Here is a 22,569-nt window from a genome sequence, read left to right on the forward strand (position 1 = left end):
CCAATAGGCTGTAGGCCAGCATGGTGCACTGTACGTACATCTGGTCACTGGCTCCTTACACAAGCCTTATCCATTTACAGCTATAAAACTAACCACCCACCATTGTGTTAGTGGTTATTCATTAGTATTTTGTACCTGGGCTACCTCCACTTCATACATCCTGCCATATATTGGTAATGTGAGTAGGTATTGGTAAGTACTGCTGGTTTTTGGGGGGGCAATATAGTTGAACTTCTACACTGCTGGGAGCTAAATGGTCACACCGCCTATTTACATTTATTTAAATGGATTTATACTTTTTTTCCTCTAGTCTTTACTGAATGTCCCACTTTATAGGGTCTTCCTTAAGGGCAGTTCAAAACCTTCTAACTGGAAAGGTGATCACATTGCTGGAGGTTCACAAAAAATGACCCTAGTGCCTGTATTTTTTTTTTTTTTTTTTAAAGTAGGGGGAGGTGTCCGCCCACTGAAATAAATATGGGTTACGGAGATCCACAAATAGGCTGATTTCTTTGACTTTTCAGAATAATGCCACCACCAGCTCAGATATTCGATATAGCTAAACTCCACCTGTGGTTGCACATGACAGAAAAACAGTTGACAACATTATCAGACCTCAAAAAAACAAAGGCTACAGACAAGAAAAGCACACCGATTTATGAAAATCTTCTCACACACCATACTTTCAAGAGATGTTCTGTAAGAATATTTTTGAGTGGCCTCATACAAAATCTCAGACATGTTATACTGCACACTGGGGAAAATAATTATTTGATACACTGCCGATTTTGCAAGTTTCCCCACCTACAAAGAATAGAGAGGTCTGTAATTTTTATCGTAGGTACACTTCAACTGTGAGACAGAATCTAAAAATAAAAAAAGAAAATCACATTGTATGATTTTTACATAATTAATGTACATTTTATTTCATGAAATAAGTATTTGATCACCTACCAACCAGAAAGAATTCTGTGTCTCACAGACCAGTTAGTTTTTCTCTACGAAGCCCTACTCTGCACTCATTTCCTGTATTTACTGCACCTGTTTTAACTTGATACCGTATAAAAGACACCTGTTCACACAATCAATCAGTTTCCATCCTCCCCACCATGAGCAAGACCTAAGAGCTGTCTAGGGACACAAGGGACAAAATTGTAGACCTGCACAAGGCTCAGATGGGCAATAGGACACTAGGCAAGCAGCTTGGCGAGAAGGCAACAACTGTTGGCACAATATAGACAAGCAGAAGATGACTGTCAATCTTCCTTGGTCTGGGGCTCCATGCAAAATCTCACCTCGTGGGGAAAGAATGATACTGAGAAATGTCAAAAAGCCACCCAGAATTACATGGGAGGACCTGGTCAATGACCTTAAATGACCTGGAACCACAATCTTAAACATTACCGTTAGTAACACACTACGCTATCATAGACTAAAATCCTGCAGAGAATGCAAGGTCCCACTGCTCACGCCAGCACATGTCCAAGCCCGTTTGAAGTTCACCAATAACCATCTAGATGATTCAGAGGAGGCATGGGAGAAGGTCATGTGGTCAGATGAGACCAAAATAGAACTTTTTTGCATGAACTCCACCTGCCGTGTTTGGAGGAAGAAGGATGAGTACAACCCCAAGAACAATGTCCCAACCGTGAAGCGTGGGGAGGGAAACATCATACTTTGGGGATGCTTTTCTGCGAAGGGAACAGTACAACTGCACTGTATTGAAGGGAGGATGGATGGGGTCATGTATCATGAGATTTTGCCCAACAACCTCTTTCCCTCAGCAAGAGCATTGAAGATTGGTTGTGGCTGGGTGTTCTTGCATGACAATGACTGGAAACACATAGCCAAGGCAACCTAGGAGTGGCTCCGTAACAAGGTCCTGGAGTGGCCTAGTCAGTCTTCAGATCTGAACCCAACAGAAAATCTTTGGAGGGGGCAGACACTCAATGTTGCCCAAACAGCCCCGGACCATAAAAGATCTGAAGATCTGTATGGAGGAGTGGGCCAAAATCCCTGCTGCGATGTGTGCAAACTTGGACAAGAACTACAGGAAACGTCTGATCTCTGTAATTGCAAACAAAGGTTTCTGTATCAAATATTAAGTTCTGTTTTTCTATTGTAGAAAATACTTATTTCAAGCAATAATATGCTAATTAATTATGTAGAAATCATGCAATATGATTTTCTGGTTTTTATTTTTAGATTCTGTCTCACAGTTGAAGTGTACCTACGATAATAATTACAGACCTCTCCATTCTTTGTAGATGGGAAAACTTGCAAAAATCGGCAGTGTATCAAATACTTATTTTCTCCATTATGGACATACAAAGGTAAGAACACGAAAAAAAAATTAAAAAAGGTAAGACAAAAGGGAATATATTTCAGAAAAGGCAGCATGTCTTTAGAACAACCATGTGAAAAGTAGAACTCAAAAAGAATAATGAAATATTCATCTTAATATAAGACATATGAAAAATAAAGATAAAGATGGTGCAAATTCTAATGGTTAAGAGTATTGAAATATAAAGATTACAGCTGAAGAACATTATTCAGTAAGAACATTTGGGGTAAACTTATACACTGCTATTTCTAGTACAGGGCATGACAAGGTGGTACATGGCACACGAATCCTCTCTCGGACGTGTGCATCGAATTCCTGTGCCAGACATTGCCCTGGATATAACACAGGGTATTAATTTTGCCCGAATGCTCCATTAATCTACATGAACTATTGTTATAGGTGGTAACTTTTAATTATAGAATTATAATTTGATATTGGTAATTGTACATTATAAGTGTCAGGCATATCTGCTCATAAATAACAAAAGGTTCATGGGTAAATATCCTATATTAGGGGTGTCGGCGGTTGCCCCATAGTCTAAGAACCTCCGGGTTAAGTGCCCGATGCTACGACATTATAGCAACAAGTTGGTCATTACAATACTCATGTACACCACACCAGCACCACAGAAATACATATTAAATACTATGTGTCTCACATGTTATTATTTCGATCTCACTTGCCTCATTTTTCTTAATACTGTTCAGCCCAGTGGTTATTAGAATACAGAAAATGGATAGCCCGATTCTTGAAAAGGCAAATTCTAGACATAGACTTGTCTGCATTTCAGCAAGGGATATCCTATGTTAGAGCTTCAAATTTCAAAAAAAAGTCCTAAACTTTATCTGCTGTGCGAGGGCTACATTTCCAAAATAGCTTTTAAGAGTCAATTAGAGCAGTCACACAAAGACGCCAGAGAAGTGCCTCAGGGGCATACCTAAAAAAGTGTCTGGCAGGGGGCATCAACAAGACCCTACTTTAGCCAGTGTCTTCAAAAGGAAAGTCTAAGGTAAAGTGTAAAGCAAAGCCCAGCTATGGTAGGGCTTCAAGACCATCTGCAGACTGGATATTGGGGCTGTTAAAAGAGCCAATCATTAGTGATGACCTCTTGATTAAATCAATTTTTTGTGTTAAATGTATGTTTTTGAAAATCTTAGAATTTATGTATCACAATCTGTATTAAAAAAAAAATACAGCAAGCTTGCAATTTTCACACTGGCCATTGGGGCTTTTACAGAGTATGCTTCCTTTTGTTTAAGGAAACAACATATGTACATAGACACAATGGTCAGACCCCAACCCCATCTTTTGTATTGAAGTGTCCAATGAGCCAGTGCATAGGTTATTGTGAAAGGAGAAGGAACAAGGGGAGTTGAGACATCGCCTTTTGTGATTTGTGGATCTTCTATTAACACCCATTGTAATTAATATGATATGAAAGCTCTTAGAAACTCTTCCTGAAAGAACAGAAAGTAGGAGTCTAAGAAAGGCTCAGTGGCCAGTGTAAAAATTGCAAGATTACTAATTTTATTTTATTTTTTAGAAATATCATGATATAAAAACAAACAAAAAAGATGGCTATTTTTTTTTTTTATAATACATGTGACACAAAAACCTGATTCCAACAAAAGGTCATTTTGTGATGAACCCTACCCTCAATATATTATTTTAAATTTACATTATGTCTTGGCTTGTTGATACTTATTTAAGAACCACTGAAGTTAAAATAAAAAAAAATTGCATTTCTTCAATACTAAAAACAAGTTTTGCAGGTTTTGTCCCTTTGACACATTGCCGACTCCCTCTAGTTAACACGGATGTAACAGAAGGTGGAAATGGCGGTGATATGTGAGTGAAATCAAGCCAGCTTTCCTTCTGCTTTCCTTCTTTAACAAGCAGTTGCAGCTCTCGCTTTTGGAATGTATAGATTGAGTTTTTATTTTTGTAAGTGCTTGTAGAAACCGAGGAATGAAAATACCCTCATTTGTTGGCATTTTAAAACTTGAAATGCTTGAATTCGACTTGTAAAGAAATACATCTGTGTTTATAAAGTGTCATCAAACCGTTGATAGAAAAAAGAATTTCCCGCGTTGTAAACATTAGAGAAGCCATTTGCAGGACCTGGCTTTACCGGCCCTAAGAGCTGGCTGATGAGCATTTCTGCGGCTGGGATGAGCAGGAAAGCTTTGGACCATGCCAGCCAAAACATTGGGGAGGAATGGACCTCATTATTAACTGCTATTAAGATTCACATCTTGTTCACAGTAAGTTGCAGAGAACCGGATACTTCAGTGCATGTTCTGCAGAATACAATACCTCCTTCGCCTTGTCATACATTCTTTGCCAAGTCAAGTAATACTGATAGTGATATTGTTTTAATCTTCCTCATTGTGTCATACATGTCGGATCAAATCTGAAGATGGGCTTTTGTAAAGGTACTTCCAAATGGCGTAATAATGCACAGCGGCTGCAAGTGCCACAAAAAGATGCCAAATGGCATGTGCAAAAGGGATGATTCCATCACTCTTGAAGAACACCACGCCCATGCAGTAGATCAGCCCTCCCCAGGCAAGTTCTTGTAGGCCGTCTGTGTTGTTCTGTAAAGTGAGACCAAGTGTTATCAATGATCATGGACAAAATAACGATCAAAAAACCAACACCACCAATTGAACACTAAATGCCCCAACGCACATTAGCAAAAAGTCAACTGAACCTGCAGATTTCAGCAGGACCAGCCAACAACTTGATGTGTACATCCTCCTTCCCCGATAGCGTTGGTGGAGAGAAGGATACGACAGTTGGAATTTTTATCACCAGATCCTAATATGTCCTCCACCTCACAAATGCTTGGCAGAGCCGAACACAAGTGCATGGGTGGAGTCTTGGAAGATCGTTGTCGGGCTAACAGCCATCTCATGTATATGGCCAGCTTAAAGTGTAATCATTATTTTAATTTGGATTTCATAAATAGTACACCTAAAATAAACGATTCTGTAATATATCTTATCAAAGAAATATGCTTCTATCTCCTCCCAGATTGGTCTTTTACTCTACATTTAGTGGTAAAATCCGTATTCGGTAAGGACAGATTTTCCCATTCCTGAGATAGGAGATGATAGTTGGTACTCAACTTCTAGGGAGCTGCTGGAGGCAGAGACAGATTTTGCTATCAGTTCTCCTAAATAGCAATTACAGTTCTCCATAGAATATCATATTTTTTGGGTACCAATTTCCATCTTCTATCTCAGCAATGGGAAAATCTGTATTCACTGATATTATACCCGAGGAAGGCGCCAAGAAGTCGAAACCGGTTGCATTTTAGTTTGAAATAAAAATCATCCTTGAATCAGAATATCGAGTTCCATCATCATCCTTCAGGAGCGCATATTGCTGGGAGAAATATTTACAAAGTGTTATCGCCTATGAAAGCACTGTTCAGTGCGCTCATCAGTTCCCAGATCTCTGCAGCAAACTGAATGGAAAGATGAATGGAGTGATCCATGGATTGGATCTATACGCAGTATATCAAGACACCAAAAAGGTGAGTGGATTCACACTGAGTACACACCTTTGGAAACTAACTGCTACACTCAGAAGTCTGCGCTTCCCATTTCTCTCCCTATAATTCCCTCTTGTTTTATATATAATCTAAAATCGGTGAAAAATATGGATAGAACACGTAAGTGAAACATGGATGTCTTAATGAAGCCTAAAAGATCACAATAATTTATCTAATACCTGGAGATTTAATTTTTGTAATTTATTTCTACTTTAGACAGACTAGACTTTAGATGTTACAGAAATGCCGACCTCCTGTGGGTCAGCCAAATCCAAGACTGAAGCGTTAAGTAGAATCTGTTTCGTTTTATTTCGCACGACTTTCAACTCGTGAAAAATAAGAAAGAATGCATTCATTCCATGGATAATATGTATTACGACCTCCGTGCCCTGGAATGGCAAATATGTGACTCCTGCAGCAGTGTTTTTATTGCTTTCTCCTATGGGTTTCTAACTTTTCTTGCCAAATTTTCGGGGAGAAAGGGCTTAAAGATGTGTAACAAATAAAAGACAACAAAAAACAAATGCAAGTCAATGATTGAAAATTTATGTTCATGTTTCTTTTGTTCCTAAAAATATCCACCAATATTGGCCCTATTACACAGCTATATCTGTGGTGTGTGAGTCAGCCATAAAACATCAATGAAAGGGTAAATGGAACTGGTCGCGTGACAAAACGGTATTTCAGTCACAGGGGTGGCGGTGGCATGGTGTCAGTTCCGCTCTGTGTATAAAAAGCGGAGGCTGTAACTGCGCCTCGACACCCCCTCCCCCGCAGCGACTGAAAGCAAGATCAGCATTACAGCCTGCTGTCAGTCAGAGCCGCTGGGGCTCTCTATGCACAGAGCAGTGACTGAACCCCGTGACTGAACACCAAACACTGCCTGGAGGAATAAAGTCTCTTCCTCAAAGTGCACATGTCTGACTGGTTCACTACGCTATTAACCAGCAGATTAACCCAATCTGCAGGTTTATAGCGTTTTTTTCACATGACAGGTTCCATTTAAATACAATGGGCAGCTTTTGCTCCTTAAAGTGATTTTCCACATCACAATTAAAAATAATCACACTAAAAACATAGTAGATAGTGAAAACACCTGATGCCATCTTTTTATTCTTTTCTGCCACTAGTCCATTAATTCCCTATCTTCTTTTCATGTATGTAAAATGGCTGCCGGCTTCCACTATGTACACTGTCCTTTTATGTCTGAGTCACTCCCCCTGCTCTGGACTAGTCCATCTAAAGGGGGGGCAGTCTCATACTCATAACCCAGCCTGAGACACTCCCCACTTGCTCTTAGTTGGACCAGTCCAGAGTACAAGGACTGGCTCCGATTTACAAAGCATTTAAAGACACTGGCAGGCATTTTACATAGGGAAGAAAGGACAAGGAATCCGGTCTAGTAGCAGAAATTACTAAAAAGGAGGACATCCTAATTATGCATTCATTGTGAATTTTCTCATGTCAGGTAGAGCGTCGTTTTAACTAAAAAAAAAGAATAAATAAAAAAATAAACCCTAATCTGCATCACAAAGATAATGGTTCACTAGATGTGGGAGGTTTTTTTTTGTTTGTTTGTTTTTTTGATACACTACCGTATCGCTCATATTTCATTTCTATAATCACTTGTCTAAAATATTCTTATTTTTCTGACTGAAAACAGGATTTCACATGAACATAGACATTCTTACCATTGATGTCACTACTAAAGCTGGAGAAAATCCCATTGCTAGGTAGAAGAGCAATTCAACAATCTTATACCTAGAAGAATGAAATACATTCTTAATGGCTCAAATGTAAAAAAAATAAAATAAAATGCCAAATCATGAGAGCATTCACACACAAATTAACAGTGACAATACCAAACCAAGTTAGGAACCACGTGCACTCTCAAAGGTTATATGCAACCTCCGTCATGGTAAGCCTGATTTGTAGACGAGTCTAGGTACCGTTTCTGCATTCCTTTTTTATTTGGGAGACCTACTCTTTTGGGTAAATTCCAGCTCTGAGATCAGAGGCCATTCCCATGAAGCATGATCTTACTCTCCCCTTTCCTTGTCCCACTGCTTTAGCCAAACAAATATGAAGACCGGCACTAAAGCAAGTTTCAAATCATTCTGGACTTTATTCCATGGATTGTTTAATACATCAAATGAATGACGCGTTTCGGCTTCTGCCTCAAAGATCCTATTCCAATATGTAGTAGGTCTAATAATAATAATATGAGCAAATACCTCCAAATAGAAATGTAGTATAGTTCTTCAGATTCGCTATGCCTCTTTCCTCATGTGTAGATATTGCAGGACCTTAGGCATTCATGGTCGCAACCATGGATACCTAAAGGTCCTGCAATGTCTGCCCATGAGGAAAGCGACATAGCGAATCTGAAGTACTGTACTACATTTCTAATTGGAGATATTTGGTAATATTATTATTCTTACTAAACCTACTACTTATTGGGATAGGATCTTGGAGATGGGAATGCCTCTTTAATGGGTGACATACGGTATACTATTTTAGGTGAAAGTCCATTTTAAAAACCTGCCAGTGATTTAGGCTTTAGTGTGTTTCCTAGGATGCCATTACAAAGCTAAAATAAATGTAAAATACTTCATATAATAGAAAAAAACTTCCCCTATAACGTTTTACTACATTTTAGAGTGTGCAAATGCAAACTACATGCAAATTTTGCCCATGGTCAGATGTCAGAGCCTCAATGGTGTTAAAGAGGGGGTCATGGATTAACCAGGACTATTTTTTTTATTTTTATTTTTTACAATGTGTCTAAGCACTAACAGGCACATAGTTGGCAACTACCTGCTTGCTACTATCTCTGCCAGCATAGAGTGGTCACAGACTGCTCCTGCCAGCAATTTAGCGGCTCTCACTGACATCACGTTGACAGAGCAGCAGCATTTCTTCAGGTATGCTGCCGGGGCGTGACTGCCGAAGTCATGCTGATTACCAACTGCAAGAAGCCGGCTGTCAATCAGCATGACACTAGCAGCCACACCACGGCGACAGAGCAGCCTGGAAGAAGAAGAGCTGCTCTGCTGATGTGAAGCAGCTGAATCGCAGGCACAAGTGACAGCTCTGAGCCGGCACTGGGTACAAAAGGCAGGTAGTTGACTCTGTTAGCAACTACCTGACTGTTCGTTTTTAGGAAAAAAAAAAAAAAAAAAACATGGACAATCCCTTCAACTGTTGAATACTATTGACATAAAAAGAGACAGACTGGTGGAGACAAAATACATAAAACAAAGAACAGAAGAAAAGGTACAACTTACCTTTCATGGTATAAAAACACATAAATAGTTCCACCTACAGCCATCAACCATATAAACCACCTCATGTGAGAGGCCAGGGGTCCAAGCTCACGTAGATTCAACCTTAATAGATGAGGAAACATTAATGGGTTAGAATTCAGTAGACTTCCGCCAATGACCAAATAATTATAGGTTACTAAAAACAAAAGCCAATAAAGTCACAATGGAAATATTCATTCAATTATGCAGAGACTACTGTCTACAAGAAGAAATTATGATGATGATTCACCATGAAATGTAGAGAATGTAGACAGCCATTTATATAGATTATATATATATATATATATATATATATATATATATATATATATATATATATATATATATAGAGTAACTTCTAGAGCAATGTGCCAGCCGGTGTGTCATCTGTGGTGCTTCGTGACATTAATGCATAGAAAATTTTGGATCACCTTATGGAAAATACTAGCCCAAGATACTAAAATAGAGGAACATGGATATTAATCCCTATGAGTGTAGTCAGTGAACTGATGTTTTAGGGAATACACCCTCATGATCAGTTATAAGCTCCAGTGGCTGGATGTTCACGGTGAACAGAGTTGTACACCACAGCTCCATTCCTAGAATTTTAACTTCAACTCATTCTAGGATTAAATATTTGGGCACCAGTGGCGCTTGTCAGGTGATCGCGACTGTAGATAAAAGTGCAGATATCCTCCTATGGACCATCCCTGAGGAAGGAATACGTTTATTCCGAAACGCGTTGGAATTGGTCTATTGCGCTATCCATAGCCAGTCACGTGTGCCATCACGTGACCGTGACGTCACGCAAGGTCCTGCACTGTCAGTGAACCGAGCGGCTATTCCACACATCTACTCCACGCTGGTGACATCGAGTGACGGCTTTGGTGAGTTCTGCCGCCAGCCGGGGCAGCGCTTACTACCTGCACTCCCCTCGCTAACACACCTGTTCCCATATCCGGATCCATTGCACGGAGAATCATCGGAAGAGATGAGGAGTGGAGGAGCTAACAGTCACAAGAGATCTAAACTGCTGAAAGCTTAGTGGGTGTTGGAAGATTGGGAAGATCTTACTGTGCTTCATAAGGTAAGTTTTAATATAGAACCAGAAATATCCGATAGATCATACAGGAGGTGCCCCTGATTATTGTTCCACTTTAACAAGAGGGATTATTTCTAGCGCAGATATACTACTATTATTCTAGGATTAGGAGTCCAGTGGGCGGTCCTACTTACGGATTGTTATATCTCTCTGAAAATACACAGTTATACGGAGAAAGCTGATGATCCCTTACTAGACCACAAGAATGTGGCTAATGTGCAGAAACCGCTGAGCGCCCTTCGCTCCGAGAATGTAAACACTCACTTTGGGGTTAGGAGAAGTCCAGTGGGTGGTCCTAACTTACTGATTGCTAGTAGTGATGAGCGAGTATACTCGTTACTCGAGACTTCCCGAGCATGCTCGGGTGTCCTCCGAGTATTTTTTAGTGCTCGGAGATTTAGTTTTCATCACCTCAGTTGTATGATTTACATCTGTTAGCCAGCATAAGTACATGTGGGGGTTGCCTGGTTGCTAGGGAATCCCCACATGTAATCACCACATGTACTTATGCTGGCTAACAGATGTAAATCATTCAGCTGAGGTGAGAAAAACAATCTCCGAGCACTAAAAAATACTCGGAGGTCACCCGAGTGTGCTGGGGAAATCTCGAGTAACGAGTATATTCGCTCATCACTATATATACCACTGACAAGACCATAAGAAGTTTAGTTCCCACGATGAGTTTTTGACGTTGTACATTTGTTTTTTGTATTTCTTACAGTTCCACCAAAGTGGAACTTTGACACATGGCATATAAAAAGAGACAAAAATCGTCAAAAAAAGGGATAAAACCACAAAACACCTCATTTACCTAATAGGAGCAGAAAATCTGCAACATCAAAATCTCACCAAATACTCATTGAGGGAACATAGCCTAAAAGGATATATTACAAGTAATAATCTATTCCCACAGTCTTTTTGCTCCACAGTGCAGTACCTTTAAAACATTGTAAAAGGTGTTTTCACCATGGTAGCATGCATTGTGCTTATAAAAGTGGTTAGGAAAAATCATTAACATTTTAAAGGGATTAATATGCTAAGGATAATATTCCTGAATACGGCATGCAGGCGACATACTTGGCATTAACACCTGCTAATTGGAATTTCAATACCCACCATGGTGCATAGGATGCCGCAATGAAAAAGTAGATGACCATTCTGTCACACATGTGGAAACAGTGCTCTACAGTTCTGGGAAGAAGAAAAGAAAGCTTATCTGGAGGGTTGTGGAAATGATCTGCTGTCACATAAATAATGCAATACATTAGGGAAAGTGGCCAATTGTTCTTCTGCTCGGTGACAACGCTCCAGGGAGCTCATTCACAAAGTCAAATGGGAAAGAAAAAAAAAGTGTGGTGAGCTCCATAATGGTATGCCAGCTTACTAGAGCGGTGGAAAAGCGACCGACCGTATGCTATGCATCATTAATGGAGAGGACACTACAGATCTATAGTCTGGAAGAAGTGATAAACCGAGGACAAACAATAGAAGTAGGTCAGAAAAACAAATGCAACAACTGGGGCTGTTCCGTGACCTAATCTGTCACCATGGTCAAGGCCTTCATATTTGTTCTCCACCATTGGGTGAAGCCCTAATGACTCATGTAAAGTATATGTCACGTGTAACTAAGCAGTGATTAAAGCACTAATTACAGCACATCAGCGACATTCAGCTAGACGGCTACTGACGCCGTACAAAATGGCCCAGGTAGTTGTATCAAGGTCCAAGTGAAAGTTAAAACATTCTTACATCTGTCTAGACCTTCAGAAGAAAACCTAGTTGATCTCTTTATTACCCGAAAGTGATGTTCCAGTAGAGAGAAATCGCATTTATAAGTGACTGGATGAGCATTGGGGTGTCACGATGCACTTACAGCTCCTCACACTCACATCCCTGAGGCTCAGCAGCTGTAAGTGCACCTCCACAAACAGATAAATACACACAGGACAATGTCATTTCTCATTGCTGGAGCATCGCTTTAGGATCATAAAGGGATCAACCTGACTTTCTTTTAAAAGGTTACACAGGCATATAAATGGTTTAGTGGAGCAGAAGTGTCTGACAGGCTTCGTTTATTCTTTAGGGCGACAATGGACTCCTCACAGAGAGGTACATACCTAAGATGACTTTTCTTCCAGGTGACTATGTGAAACACAGTGGACACTATAAAAAGGGCACACAGGCCCATTCCATAAATCCACGCTGTTATCTTTTCCCAACGATCATCTGACATGCGGTGTAATAAAGCACTTCCCACAATAGACGGGACGATGAGGAACTGCAAAAGAGAGACATTTGTAAAGGATCATGCACGGACGAGGCATAAGGCTTTTATCACCAGACTTTCACGGTGTATATGTACTTTACTAAAACTGTAAAAGGTTAGAGAAGTCATTATAACAATCATACTATTTCCACAGATTTCCATCTTTTCTGGAAATAAAGATAGCAAGCGTCCGTCTTGCTTAAAGCAACATTGATCTACGGCAGTGAAGGGACTTAGCTGCCAGACACCATTAATGGGAAAGAGTTGGAGGATTTCTGGGAAAGGAAATTTATATATATATATATATACACATACACTCACTGGCCACTTTATTAGGTACACCTGTCCAACTTCTTGTTAACACTTAATTTCTAATCAGCCAATCACATGGCGGCAACTCAGTGCATTTAGGCATGTAGACATGGTCAAGACAATCTCCTGCAGTTCAAACCGAGCATCAGTATGGGGAAGAAAGGTGATTTGAGTGCCTTTGAACGTGGCATGGTTGTTGGTGCCAGAAGGGCTGGTCTGAGTATTTCAGAAACTGCTGATCTACTGGGATTTTCACGCACAACCATCTCTAGGGTTTACAGAGAATGGTCCGAAAAAGAAAAAAAATCCAGTGAGCGGCAGTTCTGTGGGCGGAAATGCCTTGTTGATGCCAGAGGTCAGAGGAGAATGGGCAGACTGGTTCGAGCTGATAGAAAGGCAACAGTGACTCAAATCGCCACCCGTTACAACCAAGGTAGGCCTAAGAGCATCTCTGAACGCACAGTGCGTCGAACTTTGAGGCAGATGGGCTACAGCAGCAGAAGACCACACCGGGTACCACTCCTTTCAGCTAAGAACAGGAAACTGAGGCTACAATTTGTACAAGCTCATCGAAATTGGACAGTAGAAGATTGGAAAAACGTTGCTTGGTCTGATGAGTCTCGATTTCTGCTGCGACATTCGGATGGTAGGGTCAGAATTTGGCGTAAACAACATGAAAGCATGGATCCATCCTGCCTTGTATGGAGCATCTTTGGGATGTGCAGCCGACAAATCTGCGGCAACTGTGTGATGCCATCATGTCAATATGGACCAAAATCTCTGAGGAATGCTTCCAGCACCTTGGTGAATCTATGCCACGAAGAATTGAGGCAGTTCTGAAGGCAAAAGGGGTCCAACCCGTTACTAGCATGGTGTACCTAATAAAGTGGCCGGTGAGTGTATGTGTATATGTATATATCATATATATATATATATATATATATATATATATATATATATATATATATATATATATATATATATATATATATATATATATATATATATATATATATATATATATACACACACACAATCCCTTTAATACATTTTTTAATGGGTGTATTAGTTTTGCTTCATCTTTGGTAAACTGCATGGAACTGGCCAATTCAGTTACTTAAATGGAATCTGTCGGCAAGTTTTTTGCTATGTAAAAGGAGAGCAGCATAATATAGGGCAAGGGATCTTGATTCCTGTGATATATTACTTTCTGGACCACCTGGTGCAGTTTTGATAAAATCCCTGTTTTTTTTCTGCTGTAGCACAGCCAAGTCTTCCGTTCTGTGTATAACCCCGCCCACTCCCCTGATTGGCACATAGTGCATTGTCAGCCAACAGCCAATCAGTGGTGGGGGCGGGGCTACAAAAGTCGATAAAAGACTAATTGTATTGAAACTACATCACGCAGCTTAGGCTCTATTTCCTTATATTATGCTGCTCTCCAATAAACCGCTGACAGATTCCCTTTAACATACCTCCCTCCCCCATGTATATTCCTATTTATCATAATTCCTCTACGGGAATGTCAAAGATCTATATTACCCTGATAGCATTATCAAAATATTTATCAGGTCACTTTCCCCTTGATTCTCAGTACAAACAATGCCGGAACAGAAGTGACTTCTAGGAAAGTGGCAAAGGAAAATGTTTGCTCAGCAATACAAACAATCAGCAATGTACCCTGAACAGTGGAGCTAGATAAGACTATTGCCAGATGCGGCTCACCCCAGTAGATTTGGTATGTCAGTTATGGCTGATTACAAAAGTCAGAGAATTGAGGACCTGCGACATACTGTACAATGCAAAATACATACCCCTGTCCCTTGTGGGTCCTGCACACATGAATCTTACATTATAGGTTTTAATTATTAATTTCTGGGGTATTAGAACATATCTGATACAAAATATTCATAGATTTTGATCTATTCCTTCTAGTTTTCCAAATATAATTTTTGGTGTTGCCCATTATCCCGTTTCTAGCTATCGCCTAACACTTTACGATAAATTTACCATTTACCAATTTTACTATAGAGGGGGGGAGGTAGTGCTCAGCACAGAGTGAAGAATAGAGTGATGGCACAGTACAGGGAAGGGGCAGTGAGGGGGGCCACAGTTTAAAAAGGGGGCACAGTATGGAGAACTGCCAGCGTGTGTGAGGGGATAGTGTAAAAAGGATGCACAGTATGTAGAGGGGCAGTGTGGAGGGACATAGTGTGAAGAGGGGCTAACAGAAGTGGCCAGTGTGAAGATATGGACTGCATGAAGCGAAGACAGTGTAGAGGCCACAGTTGATAAAGGAGGCCAATGTGGTGGGTATAATTCATAAGGGCGGTTGTGCAGTGGAAAGAATTCATAAAAGACGACAATGTGGCTGTTATAATTCATAAGGGAGGATGATGCTGTGGTTAAAACTCATAAGGGAAGAAGTATGGCAGCCATAATATGTAACGAGGGACGGTGTGGAGACAATATTTTATAGAAGTAGATTGTTATGGTAGATGGCCTCCACAGAGTGTGGGGGTTATGTATTCATGCACTGATGGTGGTTCTTGTGATGCATGCATGTACTAATGGTGGTTCTGATCATGTAATAATGTAGATGTAGCAAACCTTTAAATTTGACAACAGATTATTATACGGTCAGTGTGCTGTCAGCAGCAGACATGGACAACACAAAGACATGGACAACTAGGGCAGCATGAACACCAAATACGGCCCTGCAGTTGAACAATACACTGTTTTTATGGGCAACCAAATAAGCACCCATTCACTTCTCGACATTTCCGTGTTAGTAAATGCTCATATTTCTTATGAAATAATGCTCACAACTCTGGCTTGTTCCTGCCCTCTGTCACATCTACTGGAAATGTATGAATATGATGACAACTGGGGGTTCTCTTTGTCAGTGGGATGTATTCTTCATAAGAGGTTTGGTGTGGACAGTGTCAGAGTGTTTAAGGAGAATGTTTAATTGCCAATCTGTTATACACATCTCCGGGAGAAATTAACAGAGGAGCAGCACATTGCAAAGTTCGGAGACGGAAGCGAGAATTTAAAAAATTTTGGGAAATGCAGAAGTATTTACCAACATGTCACGAGGGCTGACGGGTTCTTTTAAGTGTACATTGATCCGCCTGGATGCAAATAAACCCATTGCCCAAGCCAATTTGATAAATGAAGAAATGAAGCTACTCATCAGCAGTTTACAGTCCATTAGGTAAAATCTGAGTTATTGTTTACATGACTCACATATGGTCTTATTCCACAGCAGTCTGGATAAACAGTGTGTTGGAGTAAAATGAACAATATTCATTAAGAGGCACGAGTTTCTTAAAAGGGTTTTCCCACAAAGTACATTATAATTAATATATCTTGGAAAAAAATATGTTCCACAATTGGAGGAGTTTAAAAAAAAAAAATCTTACAAATGTACCCCTGCTTTGTACTGTGTAATGGCTGTGTATGACCATGTAGAGCTGCTCTAGTTCATGGTAATCACATACCACAGCTCCTGGCCAGGGGGATACATAAGTTACTTATAAGTGTGTATACAGACAAAACAGCAGGGCCTCAGAGATGCCGCTTTCTGAGGTAACACATTTACCTTGTTTTATCACAGAGATGAGTGTTTCTGCAGCATCACCAGTCCTGGTGAGCACATCACAAGTCAAGTCAGTGACATATAAGATCTCCTACCTCACTGACCGATTTATGATGAGCTCAGAGGTCTGGAGATGTGCAGAAACACTTAATCATGTGTTGCCTCAGGCAGGAAAATGTGTTACAGCAGAAATTAGCTGCTCTGAGCACGTCTGTATACTCACTTATCATAAAGGACATACACTTCCCCCCCAGGCCAGGAGATGTGATATGTGCAAACTATAAACTTGAGCAGCTCTGAATGGTCAGGCACGGCCATTACAGTGTACATAGCAGGGACACATTTATACAATTATTACAGAAAAGGACACATTTTTTCAACACATACAATTGTGGAACTTTATATTATTCCATTGATTAAAATGTACTTTGTGGAACAACCCCCTTAATAAATTTGGTGCATCTTTGGTGTGCAGCACAGCAAGAAATGTTATTCCAGGAGGAGACTGAAGCACATTTCTGTCGTAAAGTACATCACTTTCATGGTGTAAATAATGACTAGTTTCTCTGCCACACTTGGGAAAGCCCCATCATGGATAAGCCCTGCCAGTTGGTGGAGCCGGCCAGTACTGGTGTAAAACCCCCAAAAGATGCAGGTTTTTTTGCAATTTCAAGTTGCACAAAAAATTAGCACCGTTTTATGCTAGAAAATTGCTTGATGAATTGAGGGTTGACTGGTTTCGAATATCTGTTAGCAAATACATTATTGGTGTTACTCATTTTGGATCTCAATGAACAAAACAAGAGTAGAGAACAGCAACAAAGAAAATGTACTTCTCTCTGAAGTACCCAGATCATTTGGAGATTGCACAGACAAGGAACTGAACTCATATAATACCTTACTTCTCCTGCAGGGGCACTGTAGGAAACTGAACACCAGCTGACAAGTTCCCTCTTTGATTACCACTGATCACTTAAGTTCCCAGCTGGAGGAACATTGTGTAATCATTTTAGGTTTGAGTAATCTCTTCTCGGGCTGAGGTCCCAAGTTGTGTTTGTCCAAGTCACGGCTGTTTACAAAGCCTCTTCTAAAACCCCCAGCAGTTTTCCACTGTGTCATTAATTATCAATGGGAAATAATAGCAAATTGCTTGCTTACTGGTGATAGCAACGGGGTTTCTGCAAAATCTCATAAATTGGTAACTCTTCTAGTACTGCTGTTGTCTATTATGAGGATAGTGTACAGTCTCTGGCCTCCGTCCTGGCAGTATTCATCCTTTTCCGACAGTGTGCTCAGCATAGCGCACAGTATAAGTGTGTACCTACCCCAACAGCTAACACCTCAGTTGTCATGTTTGGTCTAAATTACTGACAGAAGCAAACGATGGCCGTTTGCTGGGTGGGTACAGCAAATAAATGCGTTATCCTCTCTCTTTCTGTCTGGCTCTGTCTACTGCACACAGTCCTCTTCATGAACCTCTGGCTGTCACATCAGATAAGAGCTGATCTTTCATCTGTTTGCATTGGTAACGGCTGATGCTTGCAAATTATATTTCTTCTGATGCGCAGCATTTTTTTTTTGCAATGGTCAAACGTGACGATTTAATTCTCAGCTTAGTCAAATCTATAGGATTTAGTTCTCCGCCTGTAGCGTTGGCAAAGGCTCAAGACTACAGATAAACCTTCAACTGTGCAAGTACTTTAGCTAATGAATTTCATAAAAAGTAATTTCCTAATATTTTTTTTAATTACAGATTATTCTTTTCTCTGCCAAATCTTTCCAATAATAACCTGCAGGGAAATGTAAACTCCCTGCATTTACCCTGCGAACCGTCTCTACTAGATGCAGCTTCACTTTACAGTCCACTAGCCTATCCGATTATTCTACTGTCCCAAAACATCTAAAATGACAAAAAAAACACCTTACAATAGTTCATAATTATGGCTTTTCTTCCATTAGAAAACAGTTAGCATTGCTTTACTTTTTCATGTATTTTATAAGTAAAAAATGATGCAAAGATGAACATTCCCAAAAGTAATCTGGAAAAGGGAAAACGTAGTATCTACTCGTGGTTCATGGATTGGCCATTTGATACAATTTTCCCATCATTACAGCAGGATTCCGATCTAGAACCACGTTTATTTGATTGGGGGATGAGGGGCCACACGTTGAGGTCATCTGAAGCATTCTATTTAGGATTACAATGTATGACTGTGACTTTCCAAAGCCTGATAAGGGAAGGAGAGGATGAGCAGAACACCTCTTTATTCAATCAATAGATGAGTCATTCTGGCTTCATGGAGGCAAATGTTACTTCAGCGGTCAATCCTTCTTATTTCTATTTCTCATGGGAAATTACAATACCTGATGGATTCTTTCTTCTTCAGTTAGTCCACACTTTGCAGCATAGTCATTTTTCATGATATGCTCAAAAAGCATAGAGAAGTGTACGGGGCTCATTAGAAAGTCTATTTTTATAAGCAAAGATCAATGATGATGCAGTTTCTTAACTGATCAAGATGACCTGTCACTTGATAAAAAAAAAAAAAAAAACTGAGATAAGGTCTCTGTAAAAATCCATTAAGCTCTCCTGGTTCTGCAACTATTTACCATTTTGCTTTGTGTCGCTCCATTGCAGAGATACCCATATTTGTCTCTTCTGGAGTGCATCATGTGAAATCTCTGCTTGTAATGCAACACGACATTTCTTCAGCTTGCTTTCATCCCTCTCTCTCAGACACTGCCAATCACAGCTCAGCAGCTTATCTAATAATCCAGCAGTCTCAGATGCTGCTGAGCTGTGATTGGCAGTGTCTGGCAGGGAGGTGTGAAAGCATACAGTTGTGGCCATAAGTATTGACACCCCTGCAATTCTGTCAGATAGTACTCAGTTTCTTCCGGAAAATGATTGCAAACACAAATTCTTTGTTATTATTATCTTCATTTAATTTGTCTTAAAAGAAAAAACACAAAAAGAATTGTCCTAAAGCCAAATTGGATATAATTCCACACCAAACATAAAAAAGGGGGCGGACAAAAGTATTGGCACTGTTCGAAAAATCATGTGATGGTTCTCTAATTTGTGTAATTAACAGCACCTGTAACTTACCTGTGGCACCTAACAGGTGTTGGCAATAACTAAATCACACTTGCAGCCAGTTGACTGGATTAAAGTTGACTCAACCTCTGCCCTGTGTCTTTGTGTGTACCACATTGAGCATGGAGAAAAGAAGACCAAAGAACTGTCTGAGGACTTGAGAAACCAAATTGTGAGGAAGCATGAGCAATCTCAAGGCTACAAGTCCTTCTCCAAAGACCTGAATGTTCCTGTGTCTACCATGTGCAGTGTCATCAAGAAGTTTAAAGCTCATGGCACTGTGGCTAACCTCCCTAGATGTGGACGGAAAAGAAAAATTTACAAGAGATTTGAACGCAAGATTGTGCGGATGTTGGATAAAGAACCTCGACTAACATCCAAACAAGTTCAAGCTGCCCTGCAGTCCGAGGGTACAACAGTGTCAACCCGTACTATCCGTCGGCGTCTGAATGAAAAGGGACTGTATGGTAGGAGACCCAGGAAGACCCCACTTCTTACCCAGAGACATAAAAAAGCCAGGCTGGAGTTTGCCAAAACACCTGAAAAAGCCGAAAATGTTTTGGAAGAATGTTCTCTGGTCAGATGAGACAAAAGTAGAGCTTTTTGGGCAAAGGCATAAACATAGAGTTTACAGGAGAAAAAAAGAGGCATTCAAAGAAAAGAACACGGTCCCTACAGTCAAACATGGCGGAGGTTCCCTGATGTTTTGGGGTTGCTTTGCTGCCTCTGGCACTGGACTGCTTGACCGTGTGCATGGCATTATGAAGTCTGAAGACTACCAACAAATTTTGCAGCATAATGTAGGGCCCAGTGTGAGAAAGCTTGGTCTCCCTCAGAGGTCATGGGTCTTCCAGCAGGACCCAAAACACACTTCAAAAAGCACTAGAAAATGGTTTGAGAGAAGGCACTGGAGACTTCTAAGGTGGCCAGCAATGAGTCCAGACCTGAATCCCATAGAACACCTGTGGAGAGATCTAAAAATGGCAGTTTGGAGAAGGCACCCTTCAAATATCAGGGACCTGGAGCAGTTTGCCAAAGAAGAATGGTCTAAAATTCCAGCAGGGCATTGTAAGAAACTCATTGATGGTTACCGGAAGCGGTTGGTCGCAGTTATTTTGGCTAAAGGTTGTGCAACCAAGTATTAGGCTGAGGGTGCCAATACTTTTGTCTGGCCCATTTTTGGAGTTTTGTGTAAAATGATCAATGTTTTGCTTTTTGCTTCATTCTCTTTTGTGTTTTTTCATTTAAGACAAATTAAATGAAGATAATAATACCAAAGAATTTGTGTTTGCAATCATTTTCAGGAAGAAACTGAGTATTATCTGACAGAATTGCAGGGGTGTCAATACTTTTGGCCACAACTGTAGGCTCCCAGAGGGGACTGTGAAGAAACACCCTCTTGCATTATATGCAGAGATTTCGCATGATGCACTCCAGAAGAGACATATAGGAATCTCTCTGCAATGGGGCAACACAGGGCAAAAAGCGCAGAATCAGGGGAGCTCTGGGATTTTTACAATGTATTTTACTCAATTTTTTTCAGCAAGTGACAGGTCCTCTTGTTGCTTACAATCTAGTTTCTCTAGTAAAAGATCAGTCTACAGCTAGTCACAATCATTGGCTAAGTAGCCACTGGCAAGAAGCTGCGGTGGCGCAGTGGTTAGCACTACAGCCTTGCAAGCGCTGGAGTCCTGGGTTCTAATCCCACCCAGGACAACATCTGCAAAGAGTTTGTATGTTCTCTCCGTGTTTGCGTGGGTTTCCTCCGGGTTCTCCGGTTTCCTCCCACATTCCAAAGACATACTGATAGGGAATTTAGATTGTGAGCCCCATCGGGGACAGTGATGATAATGTGTGCAAACTGTAAAGCGCTGCGGAATATGTTAGCGCTATATAAAAATAAAGATTATTAATAATAATAATAATAATAATAATAATAATAATAATATTATTATTATTAGAGGACATCTTATCACTTTGATTCGATTCTCTCAAGCAACAATCTCTTCCAGTAGGTCAGAGATCCCCAACCTGTGGCTCCAGAGTCACAGGTCAGGAATCCACAACCTGCGGCTCTAGAGCCACATGTGGCTTGCGGGCCCGTGATGTGCGACTGGCGGCTGTCTGCCAGCTTAGCACCAGGTGTAGCAAACCGCTATTAAGAGTAGATCTCTACATGACGACTTTTTTGAGTAGTCCTGCACAGGAGAGCAGATCTGAATGGTGGCAAGATAGGAAACCCCGGAGCTTGGCATACTGCCCCGGTGTGATTTCAGTGGAACAGCTTTGGCTGTCATTATACTGGTAATGGGGGCTCTGGGTGTCACTACAGTGTGTGAGGCAGGAGTAGTATGAGGCTCGCAACCCTCTCTCAGAGCTACAGTAAATGTGGCTTTCAAGGTGAGAAAGGTTGGGAACCTCTGAATTAGGTTGTCGCACAACTTTCCTTGCCCTACATCACTGGCTGTATAACTTTGCGACCAGGGCTTCAATATGTTATAGGAGCATGCATATAGGAAACATCATTGGGTACAGTTCTGATTTTAGGATGAAATATTCCACTGTACATCATATACAGGTTGTAGGTGCAGGACATTTTATACCAAGCGCCCCCGTAGGCTGGTGCTATTTGTTACCATAAATTGGTATTGCTACACTAAATGGGCCTACATTATGCTACGGATTCTTCTCTTTATTCCCTTGCTTTCTCCATCCTATCATTACAGAGGTCTTACAAGGAAGATGGAGGAGTCATCCACGTAACTCTGAAATTTTCCTTTTGCATACTGAAATGCTGTATACGGGCAGCAAATGAGTTTGTACGCTAATTGAACGCTTTCAAGATATGAACTAAATGATGCGTGCAAGTCTTGTTCAATTATTTACAGGGAGAAGGAAACTTTTAGCAATAATAGCGAGGACTTGAAATGCTCAATGCAATTACTAAATGTTCCTGTTGGCCGTGGTGTGACCACACTAAAGA

General features: G+C 40.6%; 1 protein-coding gene across 2 annotated transcripts in view; it reads right to left on the reverse strand.

Moving 5' to 3' along the window:
- Positions 1–221: 221 nt before the first annotated feature.
- MMD (monocyte to macrophage differentiation associated) overlaps positions 222–22,569 on the reverse strand; it is a 57,044-nt gene continuing 34,696 nt past the window's right edge. The window contains exons 3-7 of one of the 2 annotated variants that reach the window (XM_077251420.1): positions 12,428–12,588; positions 11,427–11,501; positions 9,191–9,292; positions 7,595–7,664; positions 222–4,941 (exon numbers count right to left, since the gene is read on the reverse strand). In XM_077251420.1, the coding sequence (XP_077107535.1) occupies positions 4,738–4,941; positions 7,595–7,664; positions 9,191–9,292; positions 11,427–11,501; positions 12,428–12,588 (612 nt within the window). In that variant the 3' untranslated portion in view covers positions 222–4,737. The remainder of the gene's footprint in view (positions 4,942–7,594; positions 7,665–9,190; positions 9,293–11,426; positions 11,502–12,427; positions 12,589–22,569) is intronic. The other variant, XM_077251421.1, reaches the window with a different exon arrangement.

The sequence above is a fragment of the Ranitomeya variabilis genome, chromosome 4 (genome assembly GCF_051348905.1).
Source record: "Ranitomeya variabilis isolate aRanVar5 chromosome 4, aRanVar5.hap1, whole genome shotgun sequence".
In the NCBI taxonomy this organism is placed as follows: domain Eukaryota; kingdom Metazoa; phylum Chordata; class Amphibia; order Anura; family Dendrobatidae; genus Ranitomeya; species Ranitomeya variabilis.